This window comes from Staurois parvus, unplaced genomic scaffold, assembly GCF_062004578.1.
Source record: "Staurois parvus isolate SC_StPar_1 unplaced genomic scaffold, SC_StPar_1.0 ptg000965l, whole genome shotgun sequence".
NCBI lineage: Eukaryota > Metazoa > Chordata > Amphibia > Anura > Ranidae > Staurois > Staurois parvus.
In genome coordinates, this window is record NW_028318761.1 from 578,796 (window position 1) to 603,406 (window position 24,611).

The following is a 24,611-nucleotide window of genomic DNA, read 5'->3' on the forward strand; positions in this document are numbered from 1 at the left end:
GGTTGGTATTGCTAAGATAGGCTTGTTCTGCCTTAGTTACAGATTGGCCGGCCTCAACCTCCCACTGTCTGGAGTTGGTCTTCATTCTGGAAATGTCTTTGATACACGTGCCTCTAATATATGCTTTCAAAGCATCCCAAACAATCATAGGAGATGTTGAGTGTCTGTATCCAAGTAGAAAGCCTTGTAATTGTTTATGCATTAAGTCAGTGAAGAGAGTTATCCAGAATGGATTGACCTTCCCCAATGTAAATGTAGAGGACCTTTTCAGGGACAAGGATACATGCATTGGGGAATGATCAGATAGGCTCCTGGCTAAAGAGGTCACCTGAGGTGTATATGGTAGAATCAGATTGGAACCCAATGCCAAATCTATACGGGATAGAGAGGAGTGGGAGCTTGAGTGACATGAAAATTGAGCATCTAGTGGGTGGAGGGATTGCCATAAGTCCCGGAGTCCTTTTTCCTTCATATGGCGTTCCAAAGGAGTGATTTGTCTAGGGCCAAGTGGGGATAATTTTTTAAGAGATCTAAGGAAGTATCCAAAACTGTGTTAATGTCCCCCATTACCAATAATGGTGTTTGTGGATGGGTGGCTATAAATTGAAACAGACATCTCACCATCTCCATATGAAATGGTGGAGGTACATACATATTTGCAAGAACACATAAATGAGAGTCCCAACTGTATAACAGAAATATATAACGACCCAACGGATCTATTTTGGATGAGATAACCATGAAAGGTACTCCGACAACCATTATACTCATGCCCCTAGAGTACTGAGAGTGTGCAGCATGGAACTGAAGGGGGAACTCAGAGCGTTTCAAAAGGTGAAGAGTATCCAAAGTCATGTGAGTCTCCTGAAGGCATACAATGGAAGGGTTTTGATGGCTGAGGAATGTGAAGACAGCCGTTCTCTTCTTTGGGTCATGCAGGCCATGGACATTCCAAGAAAGGACAATATCCTTTTGATTACTCATAGTTATGAAGGAGGTTATGAAGACTAGGAGTGTGATTCCTCAGGGGTAGTGTTCCATGTCCCAAGGAAGTGTTTGGTGGGATATCGTCAGCACAATATATACAATTATAGGGAACACCCAGAGACGATGGATCTCCTCTCACACTCCAGTAGGCGATAATTGGTGTAGGATGTTTTCCGGTCCAGAGACAGCATAGCAAGTGAAAAAAATATAAAAAAATACCAACTTAGGCCAAAACATGGGCAAACCTGAGTCAACTCAAAAACGCCCCGCAGGGTAGCAGAAGGGGAAAGCAAAGGGACTATATGTGACATTCCAAAGGGTGTAGCCATGAGAGTCATCTGTTACTAAAGCAAAACAGGCAATCTACTCATCCCTGAACTCCGCTTTCATACTAAGGGAGAGACAAGGAGAAATTTGAGTTGGGAACGCCGGGCAATGGATAAGTCATACTGGAGCTGGACATAAGCGCCTTTCATTCCTATCCAGCCAGGTAGCTGCTGCTGCAGGGGAGTCATAGAATTGTACGGAGCCATCTGTTATGACTCGTAGCTTCTCAGGATAAATCATGGAGTAAGACACTTGGATCACACGTAGGCGGCATTTAACATCAGTAGATCTGGCTCACTTACGCTGGATTTCAGCTGAGAAATCTGGAAATATAGATATTTTTGCACCTTGTATTTCCATGGCAGGTTGTTGTCTAGCAAGATGGAGGATGACATCTCTATCCTTGTAATGTAAAAGTTTCAGTAGACAAGGTCTGTCAGGGGCCCCGTTGGAGGAGGATGGGGTGGGACCCGATAGGCTCTTTCCACTGAGAAAAAAGGCGTTAGGTCATCTTTGCCGAATGTATTCAGTAACCAAGTCTCAATAAATTCCACAGGATTCTTTCCCTCAGCTTTCTCAAGCAAGCCTACCAGGCGAAGGTTGCTCCTACGTAGGTGATTCTCCAGGTCCTCTGATCTGGCCAGGTGCTCAGATGTTCTCATGGTGTTAGAATGTACATGTTGTTACAATGGAGGGAGTTCATCCTCCAATGTGCTCACCCTGCCTTCAATGGTGGTCGCCCTCTCTGTCATCTTGTGCATATCATGGCGGATAAATAAAATGTCCTCTTTCATGCGTTTATATTCCACAGTAAGCTGTGTGAGCGATGTGCCATGAGTGTGGACTGCTGTTAATATTTACTTTCAGCGATGGTTCTGGGGGTTCAGGAACCTCTGCATGGCTGTCAGAGTGGGGAATAGGAGAGCAGGTACTCACTGTGCCGGAGGACGGAGGAGGCATTGCAGAGGCCTGAGGGAGCTGTCACCCCCTCTATCACTCATCGCCATCTACCCAACACAAGAAGTACTGCACTTCCTTATTTACTCCATGATTTAGTCATGAAGAACAGCGGGGCTGAGCCCCACCAGAGGTCAGAGAGGAAGGAAACAACCAGAACTGTCTTTTATAGGAGGGACAGTGATGAGGGGATTATAGGACGAGGGTCCCCACCCCCTCTATCACTCATCGCCATCTTCCCAACACAAGAAGTACTGCACTTCCTTATTTAGTCCATGATTTAGTCATGAAGAACAGCGGGGCTGAGCCCCACCAGAGGTCAGAGAGGAAGGAAACAACCAGAACTGTCTTTTATAGGAGGGACAGTGATGAGGGGATTATAGGACGAGGGTCCCCACCCCCTCTATTACTCATCGCCATCTTCCCAACACAAGTACTGCAGTTCCATATTTACTTCATGATTTAATCATGAAGAACAGCGGGGCTGAGCCCCACCAGAGGTCAGAGAGTGAAGAAACAACCAGAACTGTCTTTTATAGGAGGGACAGTGATGAGGGGATTATAGGACGAGGGTCCCCACCCCCTCTGTCACTCATCACCATCGTCCCAACACAAGAAGTACTGCACTTCCTTATTTAGTCCATGATTTAGTCATGAAGAACAGCGGGGCTGAGCCCCACCAGAGGTATTGTAGCCCCACCTGGCAAGTATTGTTTTTAATCTTTATCCCTGCTGAGGGCAAGCTGCAGGGCTCTCCTTTCAGGTGCCAGCCTCTGCCACCCTGTGTGTGTGAACCTCTCCTGTACCTACTATGCTTCCCTGACTCTGCTTGCCCATTTGTGGACACGGTTCAGTGGGCCCCGGGGGGTAGAGGGGACGGAGGAGATGTTCACTCCCTTCTTGTCCTGACCCAGAAGTGATGTTATGACAGATTTCCCGACCACCGAGGATGGCAAAGAATGTAATGTGGTGCGATGTGCACTACATTACATCCAGTGGAGTACAGGGGAAACATTGGGGGTCTTTTAGACCCTGGATGTCTCAATAAAGAGAACCTCTCATCAAAAGTCATCACATAGATGACTTTGTCCTCTTAAGTAAAATGTTTTTCTTTAATTGTAAAGAATTAAAGTTACACCCAAGTACATAACTCCTCCCCTTGAAAAATTTTAAGGCACCCCCACATATATGCATGGCAAAAGGTATCCAACATGTCAACTTAAGGTTTGACATGTTGGATATCTATTTACTCGCTGCAACCTCTGCTTTTATATTTTTACAAATAAATGGGTCATTTATTGCTTTTTTGTGCCCTGAAATTAACTTAAGTGTATCCTCCTTCGCACTCACACAATACACTCAATCCTCCACCCACATCGATGGGAACACCCTGGACCTCGTCTCCTCCCACCTCTGTACCCTCAACCAGTTCACTAACACCCCCTTCCCTCTCTCTGACCACCACCTCCTCACGTTCTCCGTCTCCCCTTCCCCCAACTCCCCCCCAAAAGCGGCAAACCATCACCAGCCGCAACCTCCACAACCTGAACCCGGCCCCCCTCCACTCGGCTGCCAACCGCCTACACGGCAGCATCTTTCCACTGTCATGTCCTGACCTAGCCACCACCACATACAATGACTCTCTGTCAGCTGCCCTAGACTCTCTGGCACCCCTAACCACACGCAACATCAAACCTATACTGCTTCAACCCTGGCAGAACGACAGCACTAAACGCCTCAAACGTCGCAGTCGTGCGCTGGAGAGACTGTGGCGCAAAACCAGGTCCCCTCATGCATTCTCCCTCTACAAATCAGCCTTCCTCACTTACACCTCCTCCCTCCACGCCGCCAAGCAGGCCTACTTCGTAAACCTGATCAACACCCTCTCCACCTGCCCTCGCTGACTCTTCTCCACCTTCAACTCCCTGCTCTCCCCCCTCCTCCTCCACTCAGTACCTCACTCACCGCCAACGAGATTGCCACTCATCTCCACAACAAGATTGACGCAATCCGTAAAGACATAGTCAACTCGCAACCTACCTCCCCACCTAGCCTCCCCCCCATCACCCCCTCTTCTCTCCCCTCCCCTGACCTCGCAACCACACTGCCCCCCACCACACCCAAGGCCCCGCTTTCCGTAACCCCCCCAGCACTGTACTCCTTCAGCCCTGCTACCACTGAGGAAGTCACCAGGGTCTTCTCAGAAGCCCACCTCACTACCTGCCGCCTGGACCCTATCCCCTCTCAACTCCTCCGATCACCCCCCTCTTCCCTCATCCGCTCCCTCACCCACATCTTCAATCTCTTCCTCTCTACTGGCACATTCCCCTCCCCCCTAAAGCATGCACACATCACCCCCATACTCAAAAAGCCCTCCCTGGACCCCACTGACCCAAACAACCTCAGACCCATCTCCCTGCTGCCACTCACTTCCAAGCTCCTTGAGCGCCTAGTCTACGATCACCTAAGCACCCACCTGACTGACAACAACCTCCTTGATCCACTACAGTCCGGCTTCCATCCCCTACACTCCACCGAAACCGCCCTCCTCAAAATCACTAACGACCTGCTAACCGCCAAAGCCAACTACTCTGTCCTCCTTCTCCTGGACCTCTCTGCAGCCTTCGACACAGTTGACCACCCCCTCCTCCTTAACCTCTTGCCGACCGCGCATAGCCGAATGACGGCTTCACCGCGGCCGGCCAGTTCTGAGTGGACGTCATATGACGTCCTCCCAGAACGCGCTCTCCTGATGATGTGGTGAAAGGCCGATCCCACCGGCCTTTTACCACGTGATCAGCGGTGTCCAATGACACTCTGATCACAGGGAAATGCAAGTGCCGGTTCTCGGCTGCACTTTCCTCACGCTGTCAGATCGTGAGGAAAGTACTGCCGAGAACCGGCAGTTGTCAGAGCGGGGATCGGCACCGATCATCAGGGCACTGATGATCAGTGCCCTGATGATCGGTGCCCAGCAGTGACACCCGCAAGTTCCGCCCAGCAGTGCGCCCACTAGCCCCGCCCACCCGTGCCCAGCAGTGCACCCACCTGTGCCCAGCAGTGCCCCCACCTGTGCCCAGCAGTGCACCCACCTGTGCCACTCTGCAGTGCCACCTACCTGTGCCCAGAAGTGCCACCTACATGTGCCCAGCAGTGCCACCCACCTGTGCCCACTAGTGCCACCCACCAGTGCTGCCCACCAGTGCTACCCACCAGTGCAGCCCAGCAGTGCTGCCAGTCAGTGCCACCAGTCAGTGCCCAGGGGTTGTGCCAGTCAGTGCCGCCAGTCAGTGCCCAGAAGTGATGCCAGTCAGTGCCGTCTATCAGTACCCATCATCAGTGTCACCTATCAGTGCCGCCTATCAGTGCCGCCTATCCGTGACCCCTAATTAGTGCTGTCTATCAGTGCCGCCTATCCATGCCACCTCATTAGTACTGCCTATCAGTGCCCTTTAGTGCTGCCTATCAGTGCCCATCAGTGCTGCCTATCAGTGCCCATCAGTGCCGCCTCATCAACGCAAATCAGTGAAGGAGAAAAAATACCTGTTTGAAAAATTTTATAAAAGAAACAAATAAACTTTTTTTTCAAATTTTTTGCACTTTTTTTAATTTATAGCGCAAAAAGTAAAGCGCCCAGTGGCGATTAAATACCACCAAAAGAAAGCTCTATTTGTGAGGAAAAAATGATCAAAATTTCATATGGGTACAATGTTGCATGACCGCGCAATTGTCAATCAAACTGCGGCAGCGCTGAAAGCTGAAAATTGGCCTGGTAAGGAAGGGGGTATAAGTGCCTGGTAGGCAAGTGGTTAATAAACTACTCTCCCTTGGCATCAGAGACACCGCTCTCTCCTGGTTTTCCTCTTACCTATCCCGACGCTCCTTCAGCGTTTCCTACAACGGTGTTACCTCCCCCTTCCTCTCCCTCTCTGTTGGGGTCCCCCAAGGCTCTGTCCTTGGACCCCTTCTCTTCTCCATCTACACCTACTCCCTGGGCACACTCATACACTCCCACGGCTTCAACTACCACCTCTACGCTGATGACACTCAAATTTACCTCTCCACCCCCCACCTCACCCCCACATTCTCCGCCCACATCACTCACCTCCTAAACGACATCTCTGACTGGATGTCGCTCCATTTCCTCAAGATTAACCTCTCCAAAACCGAGCTCCTCATCTTTCCCCCTGCCCTCACCCCCCCCCATCCTATCCATCACTACCACCAACACCACTATCATTCCCGCCCCGCAAGCCAAAGTCCTTGGCATCATTCTGGACTCGAACCTTTCCTTCCAACCTCATGTCAAATCACTTACAAACACATGCAGGCTCCACCTCCGCAACATCGCCAAGATACGTACGTTCCTTACCCCAGACACCACTAAACTACTCGTACACTCCCTGATTATCTCACGTCTGGACTACTGCAACTCACTTCTCACCGGCCTACCCCAGTGCAGGCTCTCCCCGCTTCAGACCATCCTGAACTCAGCGGCCAGACTCATCCACCTCACCAGCCGCTCTACCTCTGCCACCCCCCTCTGTCATTCCCTCCACTGGCTCCCGATTGCCCAACGCATCAAATTCAAACTACTCACTCTGACCTACAAAGCCATTCACAACACTGCCCCTGACTACCTCACCGACCTGATTCCCAAGTACCACCCTACCCGTACCCTTCGCTCCTCACAGGACCTCCTTCTATCCTGCTCCCTGGTCTCCTCCTCACACGCACGTCTGCAAGACTTCTCCAGGTCCTCCCCCATCCTCTGGAACTCACTACCCCAATCCATCAGACTGTCACCTTCCCTCTTCACCTTCAGGCGCTCTCTGAAAACCCACCTCTTCAGGGAAGCCTACCCCACCTTCACCTAACAGCCGTTCTTCATTCCTCCTACCACTCCATCCCCCACAGCCACTTCCTCCTGTACCACTACCCCCTCCCTCCTAGATTGTAAGCTTCTAAGAGTAGGGCCCTCTTACCCCTCGTGTGCTGTTTGTAGTTGCTGTAATGTTTCATGTATTGCCCCCCCCTCTATTGTACAGCGCTGAGCAAACCCTTTGGCGCTATATAAACTCCATGTAATAATAATAATAATCATTTTTTTTACTGAAATTTGGCATTTCCTAGACTTTGTGATAATATTTTGTGACATAAAAATTAGAACTGCCGCTATTTTATTCTCTAAAGTCTCTACTTTCAGAAAATTGATATTTTGGGGGTTTTGTGTCATCTTCAGGATAAAGTGATTTTTTAAATGTGCAAAAAATGCCAAAACGGCTCTGAGAGTGAAAGGGAGAAAAATAAGCAGGACACTCCCCTTTCCTGAGGAGCAGCCAATCGGTGCTCATTATCCTGCAAGGTCTCTCCCCTCCCTGCTAGTCCCCGGGTGCGGTGCTGGAGACAGGCGGGGGAGGGGAGGAGGAGATAAACAGAACAATGTTACACATATTACACATTTAAGTTGCTATAAAGTTCCTTTAATTTTTTAAACCCCCAACATTCCTAAAAGAGCCTCAGATTTATATACATTTGTTGTAAATAGGAAATAACATCTTATTACCTCCTCTGCTGCCACTTCCACCAACGTCTCCTCTATACTTCTTCCCGCCTCACCTCTCATCTGGAACCTCCTGTCTGTGCCTGACATCACTTCCTGTCTGTCCCTGACATCACTTCCTGTCTGTGCCTGACATCACTTCCTGTCTGCGCCTGACATCACTTCCTGTCTGCATTCCATAGAGACTTCCTGTGTGAGTATAGGTGAGATCCCCACCTTGTGGAGTTCAGAGGAACTGCAGCCCCGAGATCCATCCCATAATCCCCCTTCCTGTATAATATGTACCTTACAGGGATACTACGGGAGATGAAACATTACTGAATAAAGGAAGAAGAAATAAATGTAACTCTTATGTAACCAACTGTTCAACAAACATCTCTTATTACATATAGAAAAGTCTTACAAACACAGAACACAAAATACAAATGTATAGCTAATGAGAGCGATCCCGCCAAACCTGATCCTTCTGGGGGGGACAATGCAAAAATATATATCAATCCACTCATAATGACATCATCTTCTGGGAGTGTCTGCACATCCATCCATTTCATACACATTTCATTGTCTCAGCAGATCCCCTGCAGTCTATTAGCACTCATTTCCCTTTCTATGTCTCAGCGGATCTCCTGCAGCCTATTAGCTCCCATTTCCCTCTCTATGTCTCAGCGGATCTCCTGCAGCCTATTAGCTCCCATTTCCCTCTCTATGTCTCGGCTGATCTCCCGCAGCCTATTAGCACCCATTTCCCTCTCTATGTCTCGGCGGATCTCCTGCAGCCTATTAGCTCCCATTTCCCTCTCTATGTCTCGGCAGATCTCCTGCAGCCTATTAGCACCCATTTCCCTCTCTATATCTCAGCGGATCTCCTGCAGCCTATTAGCGCCCATTTCCCTCTCTATGTCTAAGGGGATCTCCTGCAGCCTATTAGCTCCCATTTCCCTCTCTATGTCTCAGCGGATCTCCTGCAGCCTATTAGCACCCATTTCCCTCTCTATATCTCAGTGGATCACCTGCAACCTATTAGCACCTATTTCCCTCTCAACGTCTCAGCAGATCTCCTGCAGCCTATTAGCTCCCATTTCCCTCTCTATGTCTCGGCAGATCTCCCGCAGCCTATTAGCTCCCATTTCCCTCTCTACGTCTCAGCAGATCTCCCGCAGCCTATTAGCTCACATTTCCCTCTCTACGTCTCAGCAGATCTCCCGCAGCCTATTAGCACCCATTTCCCTCTCTATGTCTCAGCAGATCTCCTGCAGCCTATTAGCGCCCATTTCCCTTTCTATGTCTCAGCAGATCTCCTGCAGCCTATTAGCACCCATTTCCCTTTCTATATCTCAGCGGATCTCCTGCAGCCTATTAGCTCCCATTTCCCTCTCTATGTCTCAGCGGATCTCCTGCAGCCTATTAGCTCCCATTTCCCTCTCTATGTCTCAGCAGATCTCCTGCAGCCTGACTGCTCGGGGGACACATTTTGGCCCCTTTGATTTTGCAGTAAATGTGGTTGCATTAGTCCCGTTGATTTTCGTATTTCCATGTAATAAAAGGTGTCACATGATGTCGGGTTCCCCTTTCTCTCCTCCCTGAGTGTGTATTTAGAGGCGGAGCTCCTGCTGGAATGGCGGTCGGAGGCAGAGTCTAGGAGGGAGACTGACAGAACCCGCAGCAGACTTGCAGGAGTGAGCGAGGAGGATCCGGTTCCTTTACCATTGGAGATGAGGAGAGTGTGAAGGATGTTTCTGACTCTGGGAGCTGAAAAGCTGGGAGTCCTATTGGTGTGGTGAGGGGGAAGCACTACTAGGGGGCGCCCTCACCATCCCGTGTACAAGAGGTGGAAGAAGGCGTGGCTACACTACAGCCCACACAGTTTGGAGGGCGGAGCACTTTCACCCCTTATCAACTTTTCACTGATTGGTGGATTTTCGGAGTAAAATAAGTGGATTGAAGTAGATGCAAAGTGGAAGCGGTGGACTTGCAGAGAACACTATACTGAGCACACAATATTGTCTGTCTCCATGGATTTGCACAGGAATTGAGATGATTTCCTATAGCAGCAAATCTGATGAGATGAATGAAGTGGGTGTAAAGTGGAAGCAGTGGATGTGCAGGGAGCAGCCTCTTGAGCACAAAGCACTTTATGTTGTGGATGGATTTGCACACGGTTCAGTTTCCTTCATTTATTGATAAACCCCATAAGACCAATGAAGTGGGTGTAAAGTGGAAGCAGTGGATGTGCAGAGAATAGGATTTGGAGCCCCGAGCTCTTTATCTCTGAATGTCTCCACATATTTGTAGTGTATTTGTGATGATTTCTGTGCACACACAATAGGACAGCGCTGTGACACATAATGCTCTTCTAGATGACAGGGAATCCTTCCCTTTGTTACAGCAGCAGTCCGCTAGAAGGTTTTTGTAGGTTTGGAGTTGTTACACATAGCGCGGGTTTTATCCATTTATAGTGATGACATCATTGCCCAAATCTGGGGGTCACCAGCCATTTCCACCCTTTACTCCCAGCTGGGGGGCTTTGTATCCATATACCAGATGTTCTACAGGACTAAATCTGCAATCAATGTTACTGCAAAATCAAAGGGGCCAAAACCCCTCCCCCGAGCAGTCATATATTTCTGTCCCCCTTGGTGGGAGTGGAGGTGACCCCTCTATAAGGATCTACAGTTCATACACACCCAGCACAAGGCCGGGGTCACACTACCAGACGCTTCTCGGGGCTGCAGTTCCTCTGAGCTCCACAAGGTGGGGATCTCACTTCTACCCAGACAGGAAGTCTCTTTGGAAGACAGACAGGAAGTGATGTCGGGTACAGATAGGAAGTGATGTCAGGTAAAGACAGGAAGTGATGTCAGGTACAGACAGGAAGTTCCATGAATGAGGAAGCAGAGAGTCCACATTCCTGGATCTGGTGGCAGAGGAGGTAATACGTAGATGAACCCCTTCAGGGGGAGGAGTTGATGATAATATATTTGCTCCCAAAGCTGGCCTACATGGTTCAGTTTCATCGTTCAGCCAGCGGGATGACCATAAAAACTGAAGTGATTCCCCCATCCACACATTGGAGGTGGATGGGGGAATCCTCCCCGCTACACTCTTGTATTCTGACAATGGGGGGACTCCCCTCTCAGAATACACGGATCAGCACTGAAGCTATTGGCTGCAGCCGCTGGGGGAGTGGCTTTTATCCGGCAGTGGCCACGCATGGATGGAAATGTGAGCGATCCCTGCTGAACCAGCTGAATTTCCATGGATCTATGGTCACCTTCAGTGACTTCCTCCTCCTCATCTCTCCTCCATATCCTCTTACACAGCTTTTCTCCACACCTGCAGTGACCCTGGGGGGAGGAAACTTGGCACCAGCACGCCGCCAAATCCATCCCCACCATTAGGGGCTCTGGAGACAATTGTCTGCTATTTACACTCCGTTCCTCCGCACGTCACCTGATCACATGACAGCTTACTTCCACAGATTCCGGACAGATTTCTGGATGGTAAAGGTCAAAGGTCACTCCTCAGTTTAGGAGAGGTAGGACACACCCAGGAACAAGGATTTGGTTTGTATGGGAGCCTCATATAGAGGACCCCTCAAATCTCCCCATCCAAATGTCCCTCCATCCAGAGTCTATATGGCCTATGACATCACACTGACCTCACAGCTCCTCCTCCCAATGTCCCTCCATCCAGAGTCAGAGAATCCTATGACATCACACTGACCTCACAGCTCCTCCTCCCAATGTCCCTCCATCCAGAGTCAGAGAATCCTATGACATCACACTGACCTCACGGCTCCTCCTCCCAATGTCCCTCCATCCAGAGTCAGAATCCTATGACATCACAGCTCCTCCTCGCAATGTCCCTTCATTTGGATCCTTTCTTTTTATTCTATGGTGTTAGGATGTGGGATCTTCATAAGCAAAAAAACTGTTGGTCCTGCGTTGTATGTAATGACATCAGAATGCTGCAACAAGCCTATACCCTGCGTAGTGTGGGGGTCCTGTGGGGGGAAATTATACCTCAGCCTGAAGTGGGGCTTTAATAAAATGGAGACCTGAATGGAGAGGTGAGGAGGATTCTGGGAATATCATTTGATGTGACTCTTTGTGTTCAGATGTAGAGTTTTCCTCCTGTGAAGTCTGGAGATCATATGACATCACATTGCCTCCACCTCCCTCCCTGATAGAAGAGAGAAAGAAGAAGAAGATTCTAGAAGTCACCAGAGAGATCACTGAGCTGCTGACAGGAGAGGTGAGCGGTGCCGGGAATTCTGGGACATTCTCCAGTAACAGACAAGGGATGTGTCTGGATGGTGACTGTATCATTGTGTGTGTCAGGTTCCTATAAGGTGTCAGGGTGTCACTGTCTATTTCTCCATGGAGGAGTGGGAGTATTTAGAAGGACACAAGGATCTCTACAAGGACGTCATGATGGACAATCAGCCGCCCCTCACATCACCGGGTAAGAGGAGACTTTATTGTAAAGGAGAGAGCAGTACGGAGGATCCACCTAGATCCCCCATCATCTGATAAACACATAGATACAATGGATTCAGTCAGTGTGTGTGTTTCCTACAGATGGATCCAGTCATGGGAACCCACCAGAGAGATGTCCCCGTCCTCTGTATTCCCGGGATTCCACACAGGAAGGTCACACCATCCCTCACCATCATCAGGTAGATGATGACAATTATTGGTAGTTGTGATTTATACACAGCATGTTTGTTACAATGAATGTTTTATTATATCTTTCAGAGTGGAATCCTCGGGGATGATAATATTGATGTTAAAGAAGAGTATAAAGAGGAGGATGAGGAGTATGGAGTGATGGAGGAGTTTTCAGAAGGACACAAGGATATGATGGAGCCACCTAATACCAGGAACCCACCAGAGAGATGTCCCTGTCCTCTGTATTCCCGGGATTCCACACAGGAAGGTCACACCATCCCTCACCATCATCAGGTAGATGAGGAACAATCACTGATAGTATCATTAGGATCTGTACATTATCTGCATTGTTACCATTGATGTCATTTTTATTATATATTCAGAGTGGAAACCTGAGAGATTCTAAAGTTGAGGTTAAAGAAGAGATAAAAGAGGAGGAGGATGAGGATGGGGGGATGGAGGAGTCAGAGCTTCTAAAAGAACACAAAGATCTGTACCAGGACACCATGGTGGAGTCATCCAGCTACAGGAACCCACCAGAGAGATGTCCCCATCCTCTGTATTCCCGGGATTCCACACAGGAAGGTCACACCATCCCTCACTATTACAAGGTTGGTGGGATGGAGCATCTAGAACATGGACTTGTAAAGATGATGTGTGGATTGTTTATGTGACCTTACATTTTACAGATGATATTTTCTCTCATTTCCTTGATTTAGAGTGGAGATCCAATCGATATAGAATTTGAGGTGAAAGCAGAAGAAGAAGAGGCGTATGTGAGGGATGATCAGCAGTCTATGGAGGAGGATGGAATAACGGGGACATTTATAGAGGAGGACACTCCTACAGAGATCAGCACAGGTGGGTCATGAACACTAAATCCATTCCTCCACTGCTCACTGATTGGTCCAGAGTAGGGTGGGGACTGGGTGATATCAGCCTGTAATCCCCTGGTCACTTTCCTGAGCTGTGTTCCCCGTCCTGTATTCCTGGATTTCTCTCGGATAATCTTCCTTCTCTGTGCTGCAGACACAATTTATGTATCTAGACTGGATTTATGGAGGTTCTGGGGATCAGCTGGCAGCAAAATGTTGATTTTCACTATAGACATTACTAGGGTACATAGGCACCAGTGATTTGGATCTTCTCCCCCATGTCCGGGTCTAGTAAGATCTCTGACAGAACATTTCTCCCAGGGTTCCTTGCTCTGTTATCTGCTGGCTGTGCCGGGTGGAGGGATATGTCTGTAGTGTCTCAGACCCAAGTCACTGAGTGCAGTCTCAGGAGATGGGAGGCAGCGGTGTGGGATCTCTGCAACTTGTCTACGGTAAACATTTAATATTCCACTAATTGCTGAATAACAATATTATGAGTCCTGACCCTTACACTGTATAATTTATATTGTACATTACATCCTCCTGACCCCTGCACTATATACTCTATGTTATACATTACATACTCCTGACCCCTGCACTATATACTCTATGTTGTACATTACATACTCCTGACCCCTGCACTATATACTCTATGTTGTACATTACATACTCCTGACCCCTGCACTATATACTCTATGTTGTACATTACATACTCCTGACCCCTGCACTATATACTCTATGTTATACATTACATACTCCTGACCCCTGCACTATATACTCTATGTTGTACATTACATACTCCTGACCCCTGCACTATATACTCTATGTTGTACATTACATACTCCTGACCCCTGCACTATATACTCTATGTTGTACATTACATACTCCTGACCCCTGCACTATATACTCTATGTTGTACATTACATACTCCTGACCCCTGCACTATATACTCTATGTTCTACATTACATACTCCTGACCCCTGCACTATATACTCTGTTGTACATTACATACTCCTGACCCCTGCACTATATACTCTATGTTGTACATTACATACTCCTGACCCCTGCACTATATACTCTATGTTGTACATTACATACTCCTGATTTCTGCTCTCCCCCCTCCCCCCCGACTGCTATATATACACATAATATGGATTCTCTTTTGTTACACCCATTTCCTCCCAGCTGGACATTTTATATCGGATGATGTGATTGGAGCACAGACTTTTACATGGTGATAATAATATGATAACATCCTCCAACTTTGGACCCTTAAACAGAAAGTGATAATGAGGGAGGAGTCAATACCCCAATGATGATGGTCTTCAGGATCAGTCCAGTCTTCATCTTGGTTGTTCTCCCCCCATCCTCACTCTCTGACCTCTGGTGGGGCTCAGCCCCGCTGTTCTTCATGTCTAAATCATGGACTAAGTAAGGAAGTGCAGTACTTCTTGTGTTGGGAAGATGGTGATGAGTGATAGAGGGGGTGGGGACCCTCGTCCTATAATCCCCTCATCACTGTCCCTCCTATAAAAGACAGTTCTGGTTGTTTCCTCACTCTCTGACTAAGGGCCATGAATAAAGAAATGACCTGGTAGGAGATCAGAGGAGCCATTTCCTAGTTCTCTTGAGGGTGGAATTGTAAGCTCCTCAGAGATCAAGCTGCCTGATGTGGGTGGAGTCCTGGTTTGGGGGAACCAATCAGCTCCTGTCTAGTAATCCTCTTTGTCTTTGTATTTTAGTCCATGGCCGGGAGATGAGGAAAACCTCAGAGGATTGTCTCACTTTGTCTCCAGACTGGAAAGTAGAAGATGATGACATCACACAGAATAGTCCAGGAGAAAACCCGGCTCCCTCCAATGTCCATCCGGCACCACCCAGTGTAGATGGACCATCGGATTCCTCATATCCTGAGGAACCTCAGACTGTGCGGGACCGGGCCGGCCTTCCAACAGGGAAGACTCTCTCCTGTACTGAGTGCGGGAAATGTTTCCATTATAAATCTGATCTTAATGTGCATAAAAGATCTCACACAGGGGAGAAGCCGTATTCCTGTCCTGAGTGTGGGAAATGTTTTTCAGTGAAGTCTTGCCTTTCCAGACATCAGAGATCTCACACTGGGGTTAAGCCATATTCCTGTTCTGAGTGCAGGAAATGTTTTTCACAGAAGTCCCATCTGTACACACATCAGCGATCTCACACAGGGGAGAAGGCATATTCCTGTCCTGCGTGTGGGAAATGGTTTTCAAAGAAATGCAATATGCAGAAACATCAGAGATCTCATATGGGGGAGAAGCCGTATTCCTGTTCTGAGTGTGGGAAATGTTTTTCAAAGAAATGCAATTTGCACACACATCAGAGATCTCACACGGGGGAGAAGCCGTATTCCTGTTCTGAGTGCGGGAAATGTTTTTCACAGAAGTCCGTTCTTTACAGACACCAGAAATCTCACACAGGGGAGAAGCCGTATTCTTGTCCTGAGTGTGGTAAATGTTTTTCAGACAAGTCCCATCTTCACATACATCAGAGATCTCACACAGGGGAGAAGCCATATTCCTGTTCTGAGTGTGGGAAATGTTTTTCAGAGAAGTCCAGTCTGCAGAAACATCATAGATCTCACACGGGGGAGAAGCCGTATTCTTGTCCTGAGTGCGGGAACTGTTTTTCAGAGAAGTCCAGTGTTCACTCACATCAGAGATCTCACACGGGGGAGAAGCCATATTCCTGTCCTGAGTGCAGGAAATGTTTTTCACAACAGTCAAGTCTTTACAGATATCAGAGATCTCACATGAGAGAGAAGCCACTTTCCTGTCCTGAGTGAGGGAAATGTTCCTCACTGAAGTCCTGTCTTCCTGCACATCAGGGGTCCCACACAACCCTGGTGGTGTATTAGTGCCTTGAGTGCGGGAAATGTCTTCTAGATGAATGTTGCTGGACATCCCAGCTCTCATGTGGGGAAGAAGCACACCCTGATATACACCTCAGATATACTCCATGGCTGATCTTCATCATGGAAGAAACAGTTCATAAGGAGATCAGAGGCCCCCAAAGACATGGATGAAGTGTGGGACCGGGTCGGCCATTGATATCAGGAGAAGAATATAAATGGAGTGTGAAATGCTCTGTAATGATGGAAAACATTCCCCCGGCTCAGCAAATCTCCTAATGACATCAGTGTTTTAGCCCCATTCACAGAGAAGGAATGGACAGGAGATACAATCTCTCATACAGACAGAATGGTCATGTGACTTTATAAAGAGGAACGCCAGAAAGTCACATCAATCAAATCTTCCAATGTTTTCTGTGAAATCTGCATATAAATGGGGGGCATCCAGTGAGAACACAGAGGGGGGCTGTCTTACCATGGTAGGCAGGAAGTGTCATAGACCCGAGCACCAGCATGTCCATCGGCCACCATAAACAAGGGAGCTGGCCCAGCACAGAACTACTGGGAAGGCTTACCTGATACCACTTTCCTGCTCCACTTTCCATGCAGCCAGTGATGGTCCTGCCGCCATTTGTTTTATTATTGGTGTATACTCTGATCAGCAGGAATCATTTCTCCTGAAGAAGTGAGCGCTGCACCACGAAATGCGTGGAGATGGATGACGCTGCTGGATCCTCCTTATGGTGCTCAGAATTCTGTCCCACAGTGATTGTTGTCCAGGAATTGTCCATTGATGGACTTTGTGAGAGATTTCATGGCCTTGTACACCTGCTGGGAGGGTTTTATGATTTCTACGCTGATTGGGAAGAAAACATTGGAAGATCTTTATTGATGTTTTTCTGGAGTTCCTCTTTATAAAGTCCCATGAGTCCCATTGTGTCTGTATGAGAGATTTCATCTAGGGTAGGGACTGACCTACACCCCATCCATGCACACTTACCTCTCCGGATCTGCTAAGGAATGGACATGCACTTTCACCAGGTGAATGGTTCTACACATTCTTTATGAATAGACCCCCAAATGTCAGGAGATGTTTCTATAAAGACGGGAAGTATGGAGCAGAGAAATGAAGAGACCTCCCAGCAATGTTATTCCCAGGCTGCAGCTAGGGGGAGCTCTAATGTCACCCCAGCAGAGGGATCCCATCTAGCCCACATTAACCCTCTCACTGCCAGAGCTGTTTCTGCATGATTTTGCACACATGGGAAAATGCAGATTTTGGTCCTGAAGATGAGATAAACCCCCAAACATCTATTCTGTGACATCAGAGGCCCTGGAGAATAAAATGGTGGTGATTGTTAAGGTGTTCCCCGTACACAGATTCCCCTTCATATCCGCCTTTATTTCCTCCTTTCCCCCATTTTCTATGTTGGGATCTTTTCTACAATACTTTGTTATAATAATGGAACACGTTGTGTATTGTATTGTACACCAATAATAATGACTCCGCCCCCACATTCCAGACAAGGGATCTTCCTGACCAATCGGATTTCTTCCTTTACTATTTCCTGAATGTTTTTTTTCTGCAATCTTGTTAAAAGTGAAATTATAATAAAAATTGTATTGAACAAAAACAAAATGGTGTGTGAGTGCAATGATGACAAAGCTGTGTATCCAGAAACGGCTGGTCGGTGACACTTCCATATACAGCCCAATGAAGTGACAAGGAAGCCCTAGAACCCTTTGGAGGAACCCTGGCTGAGAAAGGCTGGACTAGGCAGTCACATATCTCTGCCCCCCTTGCAGGGTTCCCAACCCTCTGTGACTTGCAGAGCTCCAACCCTAAGAAATAAAGTTGTGAAAAATGTGTTGGATCCACCCAATGGCAATAAGAAAAATACTCTTTTTGATTTTAAAGGTTTTTATCCATGTAGGAAATGTTCGGTGTGTAAAGTCACGAAAAGACATCATTTTAAAAAACATTCTTTTGTGTCCACAAGCAATGGGAAATCATTTGATGTTTTAGATTTTATTACCTGTAAAACAGAAGGCGTGGTTTATGTTTTAGAATGTAATTGTGGTTTGCAGTACGTGGGGCGTACTAACAGACCCCTCTGGGTTAGAATGCGGGAACATGTTAAGAACATTAAAAAAGGTCATCCTAAACACAATGTATCTAAGCATTTCGCTAGTCATCATAATAAAGACCCCTCTTGTCTGAAATTCTGGGGAATAGAACGATACAAAAAACCATTGGAGAGGGAGCCATAAGGTCAGAACCATTAGTCAGGCAGAGTCTAGGTGGATTTATTGTATGCAGACACTGACCCCTAGAGGATTAAATGTAGAATTCAACCTTAACTGTTTCATTAGTGATTTTTTATAGAGAGATAATTGTAGTATGGTTTTATAAAAATGTATTAATGATTAATATTATTTTAATATTTTATAGTTATCCAGTGTATTTCATTTAATTTAAATATTTAATAATATGTTCATGATTGTATGTGAACATGTGTTATGGGTGAACATAAGGAGTCTGCTGATGTAATAAAATAAATATATTTTTTGGGTTCATTTTCATTTATTTATATTTTTTATATTTTATACATATATAATTTTATATATATATTATTATTATTATTATACAGTATTATTATTATTATTATACAGTATTTATAAAGAGCCAATAGTTCGCTCAGCGCTGTACATTATAAAGGGGGACAGAACATGTGACAGAACAATACCAATACAATGCAAAAAATGAGGGGATCGAGGGCCCTGATCTTTGGAGCTTACAATCTAGGAGGGAGGGGATGGTGGCACAGGAGGAGATAGCTGTGGAGGATGGGGAGGTAGGAAGAGTGGAGGAGGTCGGTCAAGTTAGCAGGGGGTGGGGTAGGCTTCCCTGAAGAGATGGGTTTTCAGGGTGCACCTAAAGGAGAGGAGAGTAGGTGATAATCTGATGGATTGGGGCAGGGAGTTCCAGAGGATGGGTGACACCCTGGAGAGATATATATATATATTATATATATATATATATATATATATATATTTATATTTTATTTATTGGTATTAATTTTTTTGGGAAGATTTTTGGGGGACATATTTATAAGTTATATTTTTAAAATGATTACATACAAAGAATATTATGAATAAAGGTAATTTTTATATATATCTCACTCAGGTGGGAGTCTATGCAGCTTTTAATATATTTAATAAATTGATACATTTAGTTTTTTTTAGGTTAGACTGTATAGTCTCACTTATATATTTATTGGGAATGGGATTATATGTTTTTTTGTTTTGTTTCTATATGGCCGGTATATAGAGTATATATAAGCATCCACATGTATTGTGATTGGAGGAGTAGGACACTCCTCCTGAGCAATCACCTAGTCAGCATAAATAGGAAGTACTGTCATCCAATGCACCTTCCTGAAGAAGCCACGTGTCCGTGGTGTAACACGTAGAGCGCAGTGACGTCATTTCCGGGTGGAGCTCGGTGACGCAGTTCCGGTGACGGACTTCCGTTTTTTTGCCATCTTGATTCCTTTAGTACACCCATAACATATGGGAAACCGTGGGCTTTGTACTTGGATCATGTGAGTTCTTTATTTGGTTTTAATATTTGAATAAACTGACATATTACACTGTGGAAGTTTCTCTCTGCTTATCCTTCCATGGCCCTGATGTATATTGCCGAGCCTGTCCACGCCTAATTAATATTGAGTGGATATCGGTGTGATAGAGGAGGTGGTGTGGAGCCATTGGGACCACTATTACCAGATGGTAAAGAATAGAATCGGTGTGGAACATCATATCAATATATGATTTGTGGCCCTCAGGGGTCGAGTGAATGAGGTGAGGAGGAGCTCTAGAGGCCACTGGAGGATACAAGCACTAGAGTGACCACTTTTTTGAGCACATTTGGAAAGTGGAGGAAGATAAAGCACTTTACACTTTTAAAGAGTGTTTTAGCACAAATGTTTGCACTTTATTTTGGACTGATAAATTGATTGTTTACCCTAACACTTGTCACTTTGTTCAGTGATTGGTCACTGTGTATGAATTCACATATATTCATCTATTTATGGTATGTATTTCTATAGTTTATATAGCACCTGTCACTTTCTATACACATGGTGTGTACACTTGTCACCAGTTTTAGCCACTGGGTGGCAGACTGATAGTTTGCTTGGTGTGAACACGATTTTATACATTTGAGCACCAGTCACTTTTATAAAAAGTTATACATTTTGTAATTATATTTATTTAGTATTAACATGTTTAGTACCCTCATTGCTGAGCACTTCATCCATTTTTAGATATTATTTTGTCCCGTGGTATAGGGTTTAGATGATAGCAGCTGGTTTGTGTAGTTACTCTGTGGAGCTCAGCAGGACATCCTTTTTACATGATCTCAGCATGACTTCCATCATGAAGGAGATGAGGGGGAGGGGAGGAAGTCACTGAAGGTGACCATAGATCCATGGAAATTCAGCTGGTTCAGCAGGGATCGCTCACATTTCCATCCATGTGTGGCCACTGCCGGATAAAAGCCACTCCCCCAGCGGCTGCAGCCAATAGCTTCAGTGCTGATCTGTGTATTCTGAGAGCGGAGGAGTCCCCCCATTGTCAGAATACAAGAGTGCAGCGGGGAGGATTCCCCCATCCACCTCCAATGTGTGGATGGGGGAATCACTTCAGGTTTTATGGTCATCCTGCTGGCTGAACGATAAAACTGAACCATAGAGACAAAGACAGGGAAATGGGTGCTAATAGGCTGCGGGAGATCCGCTGAGACATAGAGAGGGAAATGGGTGCTAATAGGTTGCGGGAGATCCGCTGAGACATAGAAAGTGAAATGGGTGCTAATAGGCTGCAGGAGATCCGCTGAAACATAGAAAGGGAAAAGGGTGCTAATAGGCTGCAGGAGATCTGCTGAGACATAGAAAGGGAAATGGGAGCTAATAGGCTGCAGGAGATCTGCTGAGACATAGAGAGGGAAATGGGTGCTAATAGGCTGCAGGAGATCCGCTGAGACGTAGAGAGGGAAATGGGTGCTAATAGGCTGCAGGAGATCTGCTGAGACAATGAAATGGATGGATGTGCAGACACTCCCAGAAGATGATGTCATTATGAGTGGATTGATATATATTTTTGCATTGTCCCCCCCAGAAGGATCAGGTTTGGCGGGATCGCTCTCATTAGCTATACATTTGTATTTTGTGTTCTGTGTTTGTAAGACTTTTCTATATGTAATAAGAGATGTTTGTTGAACAGTTGGTTACATAAGAGTTACATTTATTTCTTCTTCCTTTATTCAGTAATGTTTCATCTCCCGTAGTATCCCTGTAAGGTACATATTATACAGGAAGGGGGATTATGGGATGGATCTCGGGGCTGCAGTTCCTCTGATCTCCACAAGGTGGGGATCTCACCTATACTCACACAGGAAGTCTCTATGGAATGCAGACAGGAAGTGATGTCAGGCACAGACAGGAAGTGATGTCAGGCACAGACAGGAAGTGATGTCAGGCACAGACAGGAAGTGATGTCAGGCACAGACAGGAAGTGATGTCAGGTACAGACAGGAAGTGATGTCAGGAACAGACAGGAAGCAGAGAGGAGACATTGGTGGAAGTGGCAGCAGAGGAGGTAAAAAGATGTTATGTTCTATTTACATACAGTAACCCCCGTCATGTCCGTCCTCTTCCTCCATAGTCACGTCCGCCCTCTTCCTCCATAGTCACGTCCGCCCTCTTCCTCCATAGTCACGTCCGCCCTCTTCCTCCATAGTCACGTCCCTCCTCTTCCTCCATAGTCACGTCCGTCCTCTTCCTCCATAGTCACGTCCCTCCTCTTCCTCCATAGTCACGTCCCTCCTCTTCCTCCATAGTCACGTCCGCCCTCTTCCTCCATAGTCACGTCCGCCCTCTTCCTCCATAGTCACGTCCGTCCTCTTCCTCCATAGTCACGTCCCTCCTCTTCCTCCATAGTCACGTCCCTCCTCTTCCTCCATAGTCACGTCCGTCCTCTTCCTCCATAGTCACGTCCGCCCTCTTTCTCCATAGTCACGTCCGTCCTCTTCCTCTATAGTCACGTCCGTCCTCTTTCTCCATAGTCACATCCGTCCTCTTCCTCCATAGTCACGTCCGTCCTCTTCCTCCATAGTCACGTCCGTCCTCTTCCTCCATAGTTATGTCCGTCCTCTTCCTCCATAGTCACTGTGACGTCTTTTATCTCCAGCAGATGATGATACACACATATATAGTGTGGGAACCCAGATGAACCCCTTCAGGGGCAGAACATTCCCCCACTTCCGGGGCCGGAACATTCTCCTCATTGTGGAGATAAATTCTAGTAATATGGTCCTCTAAACAAACAGCACTGACAATAAATAGACAAGACAAGGACCATCCTGACCATACATGGCCTACAAAGGGCAATGATGACACTACACAGGCAGCCAATGGGCAATCATTACACTATGCAGCCAACACAATGATGGAGTGCCGGGGTCAGGAGTATGGAGCATAGAGCCCCTTACATTGCTGCTCAGGAGGAAGGAAACATTCCTTTGTAACAGAAAATGTATATAAATCTGAGGTGCTTTTAGGAATGTCCGGGGGGGTTAAAAATAAAAGGGGCTTTATAGCGACTAAAACATTTAATATGTGTAACATTGTTCTGTTTATCTCCTCCTCCCCTCCCCCGCCTGTCTCCAGCACCGCACCCGGGGACTAGCAGGGAGGGGAGACTCCTTGCAGTGTAATGAGAACCGATTGGCTGCTCCTCAGGAAAGGGGAGTGTCCAGCTTATCCTTTCTCCCTTTCACTCCCAGAGCCATTTTTGCATTTTTTGCACACGTTTAAAAAAATCATTTTAGCCCTAAAGATGACACAAAACCCCCAATATATACATTTTCTGAAAGTAGAGACTTTAGAGAATAAAATAGCGGCAGTTCTAATTTTTTATGTCGCAAAATATTATCACAAAGTCTAGGAAATGCCAAATTTCAGTAAAAAACACACTTAAGTTAGTTTCAGGGCACAAAAAAGCAATAAATTACACCATAAAAGCCGAGGTTGCAGCGAGTAAATAGATATCCAACATGTCAAATCTTAAGTTGTGTGTGCTGAAATGGTGACAACCTTTAGTCCCCGGTATTATCTATAGGGGACACATTTATAGCCCCTTCTAGGTCATCAGTATAGAGTACGGAGGAGGTCTGCTCCTAGAATTATCCTCTCATTCTGGTGTGACCGGCGATATGTAACGTGTATCACAATCAATGTTATAATGTGTAGGCGCTCCAGCGTGTGCTCTTACATTTGGGCGTTCATATATGTGGGGGGTGGGGGGGAGGAGTTATGCACTTGGGTGTAACTTTCATTCTTTACAATTAAAAAAACATTTTTACTTAAGGGGACAAAGTCCTCTATGAGATGACTTTTGATGACAGGTTCTCTTTATTGAGACATCCAGGGTCTAAAAGACCCCCAATGTCTCCCCTGTACTCCATTGGATGTAATGTAGAGCACATCACACCGCATTACATTCTTTGCCGGCCTCGATGGTCGGGAAATCTGTCATAACATCACTTCTGGGTCAGGACAAGAAGGGAGTGAATGTGTCCGCTCTCCTCCGTTGTCACTTACCTGGTGTGAGAGGGCAGTGGAGAGAGGGCTTCCCTTGCAGCTAAGTTCCAGACTCCCCTGAGAGTGGGACAGCAGGAGTCAGGACCAAAGTGGCACAGGTTGCCTGTAGGAGTGCTTGTTGGTGGTCCACTCAGGAGCACAGCTGATACACTGAGATGCAGACAAGTGGCACCTGTGTGAGGTATGGAAGCCCTTCAGGGGAACAGAGGATTACTGGATAGCCGGTTCAAAGCCAAGGTTCCGTACCAAGTGGAGATCAGAACAGACGTAGTCAGATGTGATAGCCAAGGTCATACACAGAGGAGCAAGAGAGAATATGCATTAGCCAAGCTGAGGTCAGGTCAGGGTTTAAGCAGAGAAGACAGGTCTAGGAGCAAGCCGAGTCGGCAACAGGAAATCTGTCAGGCTCCGCCCAACGGGATCTCTAGTGGTCCACGGCACGGGGTTTCCCAGGACGCGGAGTCTAAGTCCCAGTCTGCCTTTTCACCAGAGCCCCTGATGGTGGGGATGGACTTGGTGCAAGACTGGAACCAGGTCGCGTCCCTGGGCACCCCCGGCGGTGGCAGAGGGGTCCCGCTGAGGGTATGTGCCCGGGATGAGTCTGCTGTGAAGGGGATGACCGACCCTGATCCGAGCGGGATGGATGGGATGACAGATCCCGATCCGAGCGGGATGGATGGG

The 24,611-nt window shown here is 46.9% G+C and overlaps 3 protein-coding genes across 3 annotated transcripts in view; 2 read left to right on the top strand and 1 right to left on the bottom strand.

Moving 5' to 3' along the window:
• The window catches only part of LOC149441613 (uncharacterized), a 235,497-nt gene that overhangs the window by 124,830 nt on the left and 86,056 nt on the right, over positions 1–24,611 (bottom strand).
• Positions 12,571–13,883, top strand: LOC149441614 (uncharacterized). The gene is made up of 3 exons (XM_089657095.1): positions 12,571–12,798; positions 12,888–13,115; positions 13,878–13,883. Exons 1-3 carry the CDS (start codon positions 12,571–12,573, stop codon positions 13,881–13,883), a joined length of 462 nt encoding a protein of 153 aa, XP_089513221.1.
• LOC149441615 (uncharacterized) overlaps positions 15,135–24,611 on the top strand; it is a 38,819-nt gene continuing 29,342 nt past the window's right edge. The window contains exon 1 of the mRNA XM_089657104.1: positions 15,135–16,059. Within this exon, the coding sequence (XP_089513230.1) occupies positions 15,136–16,059 (924 nt within the window). The 5' untranslated portion in view covers position 15,135. The remainder of the gene's footprint in view (positions 16,060–24,611) is intronic.